The following is a 12515-nucleotide window of genomic DNA, read 5'->3' on the forward strand; positions in this document are numbered from 1 at the left end:
TTGTAAGGGATCACTTTGGGTTTAAATTTAGATTCTTTGCTACTAAATGAAAGAAAACAAATTAACGTATTTTTTTTTTTTTTGAAAGAGCCCCATTTTATTTTGGTTTGTAGCACTAGAATCTAGAGAGCTAAGCTATGCTGCCTTTTTAATCTTGCAGACCTAATATGAGGATTTGTGACAATGTCCATATAGCCTGATAGGACTCCCTGATAAGCATAGTAGATGGTCTTGATGTAGTTAACTAGCTAAGATGGTCTTTGCTAAAGGTTTTTATAACTGATTGCTGTCTTCACAATTATTAAGTAGCTTCTTTCATAGGAAGTTATTTGTTTGCTTCTTTAGGAATTTGCAGCACCACCAACAGATGCCCCTGATAAAGGATATGTTGGTAAGTTAAATGGTTTTGTAATTTTAATACAAAAACTTTAACACATTTAATGGTAATATTATAGGTCAGTCCTAGTAGCTGAGTTGAAGATAATATAGAAGATTCAGAAATACATAGGAATGGGGCAGACAGTCCTGAAAAGTTTAATTAGAAGATAGCCTAATAGCAAGATACAGAATTTTTGTAAAATTTTCAGCTTTGCATACATTCAGATGTCATCAACCAAGAAAGTAGAATCTCTTAGGAAAGGGTCATAATTGCAAACTTTTATGTTCCCTTAAGTATTCGTCATTTATACCACTATGCAACTTTCTTCTTGCTTTGGACCATCTCTTCTTTATGGTAGGTACCAGCATTTTAAAAATGCAGGCACTTGGGTAGGAGTGTAGAGGCTATCTGCTGTTACAGAATGAGGTATTTTGGAAGAAATCTTATTTTTCGGAAGGATTTAGGATTGAAGCCTTCCTTAACATCCTTTTATATTTTTGGTATTTGTCTTGGGGCAAAAAAAAAGTTGGAAGTAGATTTTATCTAAGCCTGAGAATATTAAAAAGATCAAAAAGAAATAACTGATGTGTTATGCTTTCCACTTGGCAAATTTATCTATGGCTATAGTCCCATTTGCAGTGGATTGAGAATACCTTTAACACTTCCATAAACCAGAGGTAAAGTTTAGTTCATAGCTCCAGAGTGTTTCTTTCAGTTCCTAATGTGGATCTACCACCTCTGTGTTCATCGAGATTTCGGTCTGGACCTCCTGGAGAAGAGGCCCAAGTGGCTAGCCAGTTCATTGCAGATGTCATTGAAAAGTAAGATTATTCTGAACATTTGACTGTCATTCATTTTCAGATGTTTTTTGACCTTTCATTTATTGTGCTTATTATTAAATCCAAGTTCACAGATAATTCAGAAAGAAGACTTATGCATTTCTCCAGGAAAGGTAAGATGAATAAAAAAGCTATAAGGTTTTATTAATTCTGAATTGTTTTTAGAGAAAGAGCAGGGAAATTAAAATAATAAGCCAGTGGCCTTAAATATGAATGTCCTAAGATGGAATTTGGTTAGCTTACTCTGTAACTATCTAAATAAACCATGTAGTTCTTAAAGAAAAAAAAAAAAAAAGTTTTGAGTAATTTATTACCTAACTGGGAGCTACTTTTTAAGCTGAGGTAACTTTTTTTCCCTTTTGCAACAAATAATTCAGTCACTTGTTTATTCCATATAGATTAGTATCTGATCAGCTGATGTGTTTAGAGTAAATCTGCACTATACATTTCAAGTCTTTAATTTCAAGTCTAAGACTTAGAACAAAATCGACTATAACTTAGAGGCTTTTCCTCTTCAATTATATACAGATTTATTAGCATTGTAAAGCCTAGCCATTTCATATGTTAAGGTTTCTAGGGGAAAGTATGTTTTGGACTTCATTTAGGACTTCCAAAAGCATTTCTTTTATCTGGTAACTTAGCAGCAAAAATAGAAATTCTTCCTACATCTGTAGCTTTCAGTGGAAATCTAGATGTTACTTGTCAGTTCGGTAGTTAAAAGCCAGTTTTGTTTTGTGTTTTTTTTTTTTTAAACCAAACCGGTCTACTTTGTTGGTAATATACTTTGTAGAGTTTGTTTGTTTTTAAGTTTTTGAGCCTTAAAGGTTATCATGCTTGTCTAACCAAGGATTCTGTGGTTTGTAACTTAAAACAAATACCATGTTCTACCCCCACTTCGTATAAATTCTGTTTTAGCTTTCTTGGGTTCTGTACTGTGATATCATTTGCCTCGACTATGATGGGAACATCTTGGATGCCTGTACATTTGCTTTGTTAGCAGCCTTAAAAAATGGTAAGCAACCTTAATAAAAGACACAATTCCTTCTTGGTGTCAGAATATTATTTTGTTAAACTTTTATCAGTAAACTTTTTAAAGTTTTTGTTAATGTTTAGTGATTGATCATTCACGAGAAACCATGTATATATCCACTAAATTTGCCTTAATTATCCTAATTAAAAAAATACTTCTGGGGCGCCTGGGTGGCTCAGTGGGTTAAGCCGCTGCCTTCGGCTCAGGTCATGATCTCAGGGTCCTGGGATCGAGTCCCGCATCGGGCTCTCTGCTCGGCAGGGAGCCTGCTTCCCTCTCTCTCTATCTGCCTGCCTCTCCATCTACTTGTGATTTCTTTCTGTCAAATAAATAAATAAAATCTTTTTAAAAAAAAAATACTTCTAAGTTTTTAAGGAGGGAAGAATGACTAAAGCATAGAAACCTGTATTTCTTAGAGTGAGAGACTTACTTCATGTATTTGCCTTTTTCTAGTACAGCTGCCAGAAGTTACTATAAATGAAGAAACTGGTTTAGCAGAAGTTAATTTAAAGAAAAAAAGTTATTTGAATGTTAGAACTCATCCAGTTGCAACTTCCTTTGCTGTATTTGATGAGTAAGTTAATCAGATGTATAAAATATTATGTAATTAAGGTAATGGATTGTTACTCAGCATTCTGACTTTTTAGGAAATAACCTAAGGTGACCATACATTCTAGTTTGCCCTGAACATCTAGGTTTATAACTGTTGTCCCTGCAGAATTATTATTAGCTTTGCCTTATACTTTGAAAACCATTCTGATTTGAATTTTGTGTTCTGTTTCTTGGTTTTCTTATTCCTGTGTAATATTAATCTTCTTAATTCTTTCACAGAAGATTTACCTTAGACTACCTTCTGTATTTGTGAAGGACTTTATTAGTATATTTATAAATTGAAACAAAGATTCTTACATGTAGTATAATGTTAGGTTGCTATTAACATTTCTGGTTTCCCACCAGGTCTATTTCAGTGCTTAAATCAGATATCAGTTCCTAAGCTAAAAGGCTGGAAGTTCATTTTATTCTTTGTATATAAAATTTGTTCTATGGATCAGTAATTTATATTTTTCTTGTATTATAAATAGCACTCTGCTCATAGTTGACCCTACTGGAGAGGAGGAACATCTGGCAACTGGAACCTTAACAGTAGTAATGGATGAGGAAGGCAAGCTATGTTGTCTTCACAAACCAGGCATGTTCCTTCCATTTCAAACCTAAACATGTAAAATAAAAAGTCAGTGTGAGCTTCTCTGTATTAGGGGGCACCAAATGGAATATGAGAGGTTTTATTGTTTACTGCAGTTTCTTTGTTATCTCAAATTCCTTAATCTATTTTTGTCTGTCAGTGGTTCTTAAAACTTATGGTATGCATCAGAATCACTTGCAAGTCTTGTTAAAACACAATCTGCAAATCTTGGAATAGTCTCACTGGCTTACATTATTGAATTTTTTGTCTTGATACTTGATGTTGATTTTTTTTTTTACACAAAAGTATCAACATCAAATGATGCATGTGATGTAAAATGATAGACACTGAAAGTGTTGTTACAATAATTTTTCAGGTGGAAGTGGGCTGACTGGAGCTAAACTTCAGGACTGTATGAGTCGAGCAGTTACCAGACACAAAGAAGTAAAAAAACTGATGGATGAAGTAATTAAGAGTATGAAACCCAAATAAACAACCACCACATTTCCAAAACAGATTTGTAAAAACTGTATTTGTTACACTGTGCACAAACCTTTTATACTAAATAAATATCAAACTACATTCTTCAGAAAGATGTTTCTAGTATTTCTTAGGTCACTTCCGTATGTAGTATGTACAGTGAAACCATTTTTAAAAAGCAATGACTTAGGCAAACTAACCCTAATGGTTCATTAAACCATTCCCATTTTTAATTAAAAATCATAGGGTTGTGCTTCTGTATAAAGTTTGTACATCTAGCAGTGTAAAATACTGACACATTTGAATAAACAAAACAAAAAATGGAAGTAGAAACTCAGAATCTTTTGATTCAATGCTCTTATGGTTTTAAAAAAGAGAGAGAGAGAAAGAAAAGCGAGACTCAGAATTTTGGAGTGGTTGGTGTGCCTCTCTTCATTTTACTTTTTGACTGGCTGCCTGTATGCCGATGATGATGTAGCTGAGCTGTTTGTGCTGCTGCTGCTGCCATAGCCATTTGATGCTGTAAGAATCGCAACTGCTGCAAAAGGGAGGGGAAAAAAAAGTCAAGTTATGTTAAATGCAGGCAGGTATGGAAAGGTGCTTTTCATGAGAGATGAAAACAACAAAACTGAAAGGGAGAAAGCACCAAGATAACAAAAAGGGACTATACCACACTGAGACAATGCACAGTCAAACAGCACCAGTGGCACAGAAGCCTGCTGAGGGCTTTAAAAATGGGTTCTTGGTAAACTTCAAAAATATTTCTGTTACTTTGCCCTGTCAGTCTGTATTGTAGTAACTCAGCAACTTCAGTTACTATTTTGTTGTATGATAGTTTATAGCAATATAAAACCACCCTGCATTATCAGAGATAGTCAACTATAATATGCGAACTTCCTACAATCATGGAGTAACATTTTTCTAAAACAGGTATGACATTTACTAATAGGAACACTGGTATACTTGCCTTTTTCTGCAGTACAATATAAAAAAGTTAACCATTGGCACTTACAAATGTCTGTTTCAAAAAATACTGCAAACTACAAAATGTATGTTGATGTGCCACCAGCACTTCATGAAAGATTTTAAATCAGGAAGAGTATGGCTTAAATGTACAAGATATGTTCAGTGCTCCAAGATGACTGGCTAAAATGTCAGACTTTTAAGTAAAATTTGCTAAATTATTTACCTACTACTGTATAGTCTTAAAAGACAGTAAAATAAAACTAGAGTAAGGTATGTTGAAGTACTTTTGGAGCAGAGTATCTTTAAAATGTAATCAGAGTGAAGTTGCTGGATTACTTGTATCTGTTGCTGCTGCTGTTGAAAGGCAGAGGAGAGCTGGAATCTCTGCTGAGGAAGGCTTTGCTCAGGTCTGTTCTCGGCAGAGCCAAGCTGAGACAACACTACAGAGAGGAGAAGGGGAAAGCAGGCCAGTCAAAAAGTTTGAAGGCTACCAGGGTTAGAAAAGGACAACACAGAAAATGAAATTATAGAAAAGTTATCAGTATGATTAATCTTAAGTATCAAATCACAGACATTTGAGAATAAATTTAGTATAGTCTCCTGTTAGTTGAGGGTACCACTGATTATAGAATCTCCTGGATATGAAAGGGAAGGGAGTGCCAAAGCACTATATCCCTTTCCCTGCATCACAATGAAATTTGATACTAGTGCTATTTTGTTGAGAAGGCTTTCTTGCAAAAACATAAAATACAGTATGTTGTTTTAAAATCTAATCAATGAGGTAGGAAAGGAGTGGGAGAAGTCCAATCTACCATAATGATAAAACTAGTGGATAAAAGCTTTAAACAAAAGATGCTGCAATCAGTTTCAGACTACATTACTAGCCAACAACGGTACTGAACTGAGACTGCAATATTTTCTTTCTTTTCAAGTTGAGGGGTAGTGTGGGCAGAGTATTCAGTTTAACCCCCTCAATGTACAGATGAAAAAACCCCAGGTCAAGATGGTCTAAGTGACTCACTCAAAAGTAATTACTGGCAGGTCTAGTGCTAGAAACGTTCTCATGATTTTTCAGCCTAGAATTCTTTCCACTAAAATATACAACAGCCATTTTAGGAAATTTATAACTTGGGTGCTAAAGGTTTATGATCACAAATTTCCATCTGGAAATTCACAAGCTCAAAATAGGGCATTATGTAAGATCCTGCTTATTCTAAATTCAGACACTGGGAGTTGTAGAGATAGGACAGTTATGCCCAGTGATCATTCAAAATGTTGACATGTTTGTTCACTCAATCCTCAAACTCTATCATAGCTTACTTATACATATGGCTTAGTAACTTAAATGTAAAGTTATAATTACTGTCATTAAGTGACAAGGTATCTTCATTAAAGGTAAATCTTTGGTTCACCATTTACTGCTGGAAGTGGTGAACAGTCATTTTAGTATAATCTCATTTTTTTAAACAAATGATAAAAGTGGCTTATAAAACTTATGCTGAACATTAAGTCTTGATTCACGTAATTGGCAAGCTACCAGAATGAAACCAAAGATTATGCAATCAAGAAAAATGCAGTCTCAATAACCCAGGAGAACTGAAGATTTAACAGTTTTGGTAGCTTCCTAGTAAGTTGGATAATTGGATAAAATTTTACCAACTGTAATGTGAAGAAACTCCAACTGCTATTAATGTATGTAGGTAAAAACACTTTTAATCAACTGTCATATTAACAAAAAAACTGAGAGCACCATCAATCAACTTAACAGTTCATGCATTAAATAGAACCGTATTTTTTCTGTCATTACTGCTTGTAAGAGAAGGAAAAGAAATAATTAAAATATTCAGATCCCTATGTGATCAGTTATTTTTAGTAAATTCAACATATAAAGGTATAACGATACCAACCAGCTGCCTGTGACTGCATGAAACTTCCTACTCCAGCAAGGTTAATAACAGCAGCATGCTGAGCAGATAAGGCCTGTTCTTGACTAGTTGAACCTTGTTCAGAACCCTGAATAAAAAAATAATACGTGATTGTACAAAAAGAAAAACAATTTTGAGTTGGTAAATTTTTTTTTCCCCCGATATGGTGAAAAATACCAACATTAGGTCTTGTAAAAAGAGTACCAAAGTGTTCACAGACTGGCAATTCACATAGTAAAGATGGTACAGTCACTTTCAAACTGACCTACATGTTCAACTCAATTCCTTTAAAAATCCCAACACGTGCTTTTTTTCTCTGTATCTAGACAAGATAATACTAAAATTTAGATTGGAAAAAAAAAGATCTAGAAAAGCAGTTTTGAAAAATAAAATGGGAGGAACCACACTGCCTGATTTTAAGACTTACTATATAGTCTATACTAATCAAGACAGTGTGGTACCAACACAGAGATAGATGGAAGAGAATAGAGAACACAGAGAGCCTTGAAATTATTATCTTAACACAAAGATGCAAAGGTAATTCAACTAAGGATAGCTTTTTCAACAACTAGTGGTATAGCAATTGGACAATGATCCCTTTCACCCTCTAACCTAAATCTTACACCTTAAATAAAAATTAACTGGAATAGATCACAGATGTAAATGCAAAGTCATAGAACTGTTAGAAAACAACAAAGAGAAAATCTCTGGGCCACAGGGCTAGGTGAGGCATTCCTAAAACATAAGGCATGATAAACTGGTAACTCAGACTTCATCAAAACTAAAAACTTTTGCTCTGAAAAAGACAACCTTTGCTACAACCTACAACTGTGACTGAAATATCATTTTAGTAAATAACATTAAGTCAAACATTTAAAAAGTTATAAGACATTTATCTGGAGAGGATTTACCTGGATATTGATTTAAAAAGGAGCAAAAGGACCTTAGCAGACATTTCTCCAAATAAGATATATGAACAACCAGCAAGTATATGAAAAGATGTTAAAAGACATTAATCATTAGGAAAACACAAATCACAATGAGCTATTACCTTACATTTATTAGGATGGTTAGTTACTATTAAAAAAAAGCCCCCAGAAAATAACAAGTGTCAAAACTTGTGAGGATATGGAGAAACAGAAACCCTTGTGCACTGTTGGGGAGAATGTAAAACAGTATAGTCATATGGAACAGTATGCAGGTCCCTCAAAAAATAAAAAATCCCACCTCTGGGTATTATCCAAAAGAACTGAAAAGCAGGGACTTAAAGAAAAAAAAAAAAAAATAAAAAAATAAAAAAGGCAGGGACTTAGCTCTTTGTACACCCATTTTCACAGCAGCATCATTCACCACAGCCAAAAGATGGAAGCAATCTAAATGTCTATTGAAAAATGAATGAATAAACAAAACGTGGTATATATATACAATGGAACATTATTCAGCCTTTAAAAGTAAGGAAATTCTGACACACATCTACAATATTGAATAACTTTGGGCACATTATGCTAAGTGAAGTAAACCAGTCACAGAAAGACAAATACTATCTAGAGTAGTCAAATGCAGAGAAAACAGAAAGGAGAATGACAGCTGTCAGGGCTAGTAGGAGAGGGAAATAGGAAATTATTATTTAATGGGTACAGAGTTTCAATTTTGCAAGAGGAAAATGCTGTAGAGATTGGTTGCCTAACAATATGAATATACTTAACATGCATATTTAAAATGATGAAAATGGCAAATTATATATTACGTGTATTTTACTGAAGATGGCAAATTATTACATGTATTTTACGATAATTTTAAAAAGTGCAAATCAATTTTATATCCAGCCAAGTAATCCTTCATGTGTTGAAGAATAATGAAAAATTGTTTTGAATGTACCCTTCCTGAGAATCTACTAGAGGATGAGCTTAACCCAGCCAAGACTTAACTGGGGAATCTTTGTGAACTAAGAGAGACTCTGGGGGTGATGGAACCCAAGAATCAGTACTTTTAGTTCCCTGATGATTCCAAAGTGTAGTGAGGGTTCACAAAAACTTGTAGTTCCTTCTCCTTTAATTTACTGCAGTTCTTACTCAATTTCGTTCTGTTTAACAATATACAAATATTTATTTAAGTCTATCTTTCCTTTGCCCTAAGCTTCATGATAATATGGACATTTCTATTCCAACAGAGACAAAACACTGCAAACAGAAGTATGATTACTGGGCAAAAAATGTATGGGCTACAGGGGCAGAAAAAGAATTTGAAATAGGTACCCAATAACTGACCACTGCTACTGATAATAAAAGCAGAACAAGAATTGTCTGTCTGAACTAAAACCATGTCAAATATGGTTGGAATTAAAAAAAAAAAAAAGTTACAATTCTGTAATACAAAGAAATAAAGGGCTGGAAAGCACATACCTGCTCCCCTGGCTGTTGAGGACTAGAAGTTGTAGGTTGCTGAGGCTGCTGTGGTGTAAACTGAGAGAGCTGCTGTTGCTGCTGCTGCAGAGTGTTAAAAATGAGTGAACCACCTGGAAGCTTTAAAGAAGAACCAATTAGCTCATTTCACATTTTTTTTTTAAGGTTTTTTTTTTGTGTGTGTGAAATTTTTAAATTTCACAGAGAGAGACTGTGAGAGAGGGAATACAAGCAGGGTAGTGGGAGAGGGAGAAGCAGGCCTCCTGTGGAACAGGAAGCCTGATGTGGGGCTTGATCCCAGGACTCTGGGATCATGACCCGAGCTGAAGGCAGACGCTGAATCGACTGAGCCACCCAGGCACCCAAAACTTTATTTCATAAACACTTTCAGAAGATTCACTATGTATCAGGCATTCTTCTGTGGATTGAGGAAACAGATGAACAAAAACCAAACCAAACCAATACCCCTTCCCTTTAAAAAAATGTATTTAAAAGCAATTTTTAATCACTATTACTTTAGACTCTCACACAGGTAAGTAATCTCAAACACCTATGATTTTGCTTAATAATTAGCTATCCAAATATACATACTGCTTTTACTCTTCTTACACATCAATATAAAACAGCATTAAATGCATTACAAAGTATAAACAAGAAACTAGTGATATGTATATGTATATTAATGTATATATGTGTATATGTATATTAATATATGTATATGTATAAAGAAAACTTCTCTAGTTTGTTCTAGCTTAACCAAAACCCACATATGCATTAATTTTTATATAACACAGTAAGGAATTCTAAAGCTGTAATGGAAGTACATTAGATAGCCATATTTTTAGTTTAGAGGTATTAACTTGCTGTTTTGTCATTCTGTACCTAAACTGCTACAAAAAAAAACCCCAAACAAAAAACCCAAATACTTTTTTAAAGCATCCAGAAAACTCCATGTTAAATATTGAAACTATGGTTTTCAAATGTGTTAGGAAGTAAATGGTCTTCCCTTTATTCTATAAGGGTTATACCCTTATAGAGGGTTTATAGAGGTTAAACCCGTACAGAATAAAGGGAAGACCATTTACTTCCTAATGCATTTAAGCTATAGTAATCTCCCTTCATCATGGTTTTGCTTTCCCTGGTTTCAGTTACTACAGTCAAACGAAGTCCAGAAGCAGGATGATCTTCCTGACATGGTCAGGTCAAGAGGAGCCTAACACTACATCACAACACCTATGTCATTCACCTCACTTCATATCAACTAGGAATTTTATCATCTCACAGTACAAGAAGGGTAAGGATAGTACCCTGTACTTGAGAAACCGTAGTTACAAAACTTCTATTACAGTATACTTATTATCACTGTTCTATTTTATTATTGTTAATCTCTTACTATGTCTAATTCACAAATAAACTTCACTGAAGGTATTGTGAAAAACAGAAATGACTGATTAGAGTCAGGAAGCTCAATATCAATTATACGAAATCTGTCAATTACAGATCCTAACAAAAGAATCCTCAACAGGAGAAAAAATCTTAAGTGACAGGCCCTGGCAGGGAAAGAGGTACACTGCATTTCCAACAAGAAATCAGCCATCCCTATGAGAAGCTGTCATCAGCTTCTCATCACCTGAACTCTTGCTTTTCTCCAAAGCACTTCATTCAAAATAACCTTCTCCACTTCTTCCTCCTCCATCATAAAATAACATTCCCCTCTTTCGTTTGTTGAACTTCCCTATGGTTTTGCTACAGCTTATTTGGCCCAAAAAGCAATTCTCTGTTATTCCCAAATAAAACCATTTTGCTGGTAAAATAACTTGAGTTTTATTTTTAAGGTTAACAGTATGTATGTAGAGGAAAAAACAGTATATACAGGGTTTTGGTTCTATCCATGTTTTAGGCATCTGGGGGTCTTGAAAATGCATCTTCCTGGGATAATAGGGGACTACTGTAGAAGCACTTTGAAGTCATTAAGAAGTCCAAGCAAATAAAAATAAATACCCAACTACAGAACTCTTAGATCTGCATAGCCAAAAAAAAAAAAAAAGGGTGTCCTCAAGTCACTATCTCTAAACCTCATTGTAGGAAAATTTGGATTTAGCATAGGTCAACTGTTCCTTCCTCAATCAGTTAAGATAATAAATGCAGCAAAATGTAAGTAACTTAAATGTAGCCTTACTCATTATAATTAGTGCTATTAAAGAGCAATATGCAAAGAAGTTGGCTAAATAAACCAGTATGATCTGTGGTCTGCTGATACTACAAGTAGACTGTGCTGTGATTACATTCCATAAATACATAAATACTATTTGCATTTTGTGTAAGAAATGTTTTTTTTTTTTTTTAAGTTTTGGCTTGAAATATACTTCCTGATTTGTTATTCCTAAAAACCAGGTTGAGTTGATTTGTCTGGTACTGTTCCTTTTTAAAATTTTACTTATTTGACAGAGAAAGCATGCACACAAGCAGGGGGAGCAGTAGGCAGAGGGGAAGGGAAAAGCAGGTTCCCTGCTGAGCAGGTCTGAAATGGAGCTAGATCTCTGGACGCAGGAATCATAGCCTGGGCCTAAAACAGATGCTTAACGGACTGAGCTACCCAGGTGCTCCTGTCTGATACTGTTATATCCTAATAATCCAAAGCTCTGCCATTTTGTGTCCAGACATTCATGTCTACCTTTTCTAAAAGTTCTCTGTAGACAAACCCATCCATTTTCCAATGTGGTAGCTTTATACTGGAACTCATCCTTAAATTAAAGGACCTAGCATAACACCCTGAATATTTTAAGTTCACAACGTGTACTAAATTCTCCATTTTCAATCTCTTTTTATATCCTGACACTGCTAACATGTAAGTATGCCTCATCATTAGACACAGACTGTAATCTGACAAACATTGTATGAGTGACTGTTAGGTGCTTGGAATAGTGCTATGAAATCATATTCTGCTTTGGAAAAGAACACTTAACTATTTTTAAAATCTTTCTATAATCAACAGTAATACGTATAATACATACATAAAATGTCTACTGAAAGAGGAATTATTTTCTAAGTATATCTCTTATTTCTATTGTAGGCAAGTGTAGTCCTTGGTAGTTGTTAATTCTCCCCACTGAACAGCTAGTGCTTGATTAGGCAGGGTGCTAGAGCCAGTGAGTGTGATATGCAGGATACAGATTCTTTCTCTTTTGTCCACTTTCCTCGTGATCACACAAAGCAATAATTAACCACACCCTTAGAAGATTTCAAACAGACTTTAACATTTCAAATGCTTATATGATCAGATATACACCATTAAAAAAAGATATCAAGCA

General features: G+C 34.5%; 2 protein-coding genes across 15 annotated transcripts in view; one reads left to right on the forward strand and one right to left on the reverse strand.

Annotated features, from left to right (window-relative positions):
- The window catches only part of EXOSC8 (exosome component 8), a 7344-nt gene extending 3413 nt beyond the window's left edge, over positions 1–3931 (forward strand). The window contains exons 5-11 of the mRNA XM_059378119.1: positions 346–391; positions 1095–1200; positions 1286–1331; positions 2134–2230; positions 2702–2822; positions 3331–3437; positions 3808–3931. Of these exons, the coding sequence (XP_059234102.1) occupies positions 346–391; positions 1095–1200; positions 1286–1331; positions 2134–2230; positions 2702–2822; positions 3331–3437; positions 3808–3923 (639 nt within the window). The 3' untranslated portion in view covers positions 3924–3931. The remainder of the gene's footprint in view (positions 1–345; positions 392–1094; positions 1201–1285; positions 1332–2133; positions 2231–2701; positions 2823–3330; positions 3438–3807) is intronic.
- Positions 3932–3935: 4 nt separating this feature from the next.
- Positions 3936–12515, reverse strand: part of SUPT20H (SPT20 homolog, SAGA complex component) — a 41744-nt gene continuing 33164 nt past the window's right edge. For 10 of the 14 annotated variants that reach the window (XM_059378105.1, XM_059378108.1, XM_059378104.1 and 7 more), the window contains 4 exons: positions 9205–9324; positions 6785–6890; positions 5214–5317; positions 3936–4449 (listed from right to left, as the gene is read on the reverse strand). In XM_059378105.1, the coding sequence (XP_059234088.1) occupies positions 4312–4449; positions 5214–5317; positions 6785–6890; positions 9205–9324 (468 nt within the window). In that variant the 3' untranslated portion in view covers positions 3936–4311. The remainder of the gene's footprint in view (positions 4450–5213; positions 5318–6784; positions 6891–9204; positions 9325–12515) is intronic. The other 4 variants (XM_059378118.1, XM_059378114.1, XM_059378117.1 and 1 more) reach the window with 1 other exon arrangement.

This window comes from Mustela nigripes, chromosome 15 (assembly GCF_022355385.1).
Source record: "Mustela nigripes isolate SB6536 chromosome 15, MUSNIG.SB6536, whole genome shotgun sequence".
Lineage (NCBI taxonomy): Eukaryota > Metazoa > Chordata > Mammalia > Carnivora > Mustelidae > Mustela > Mustela nigripes.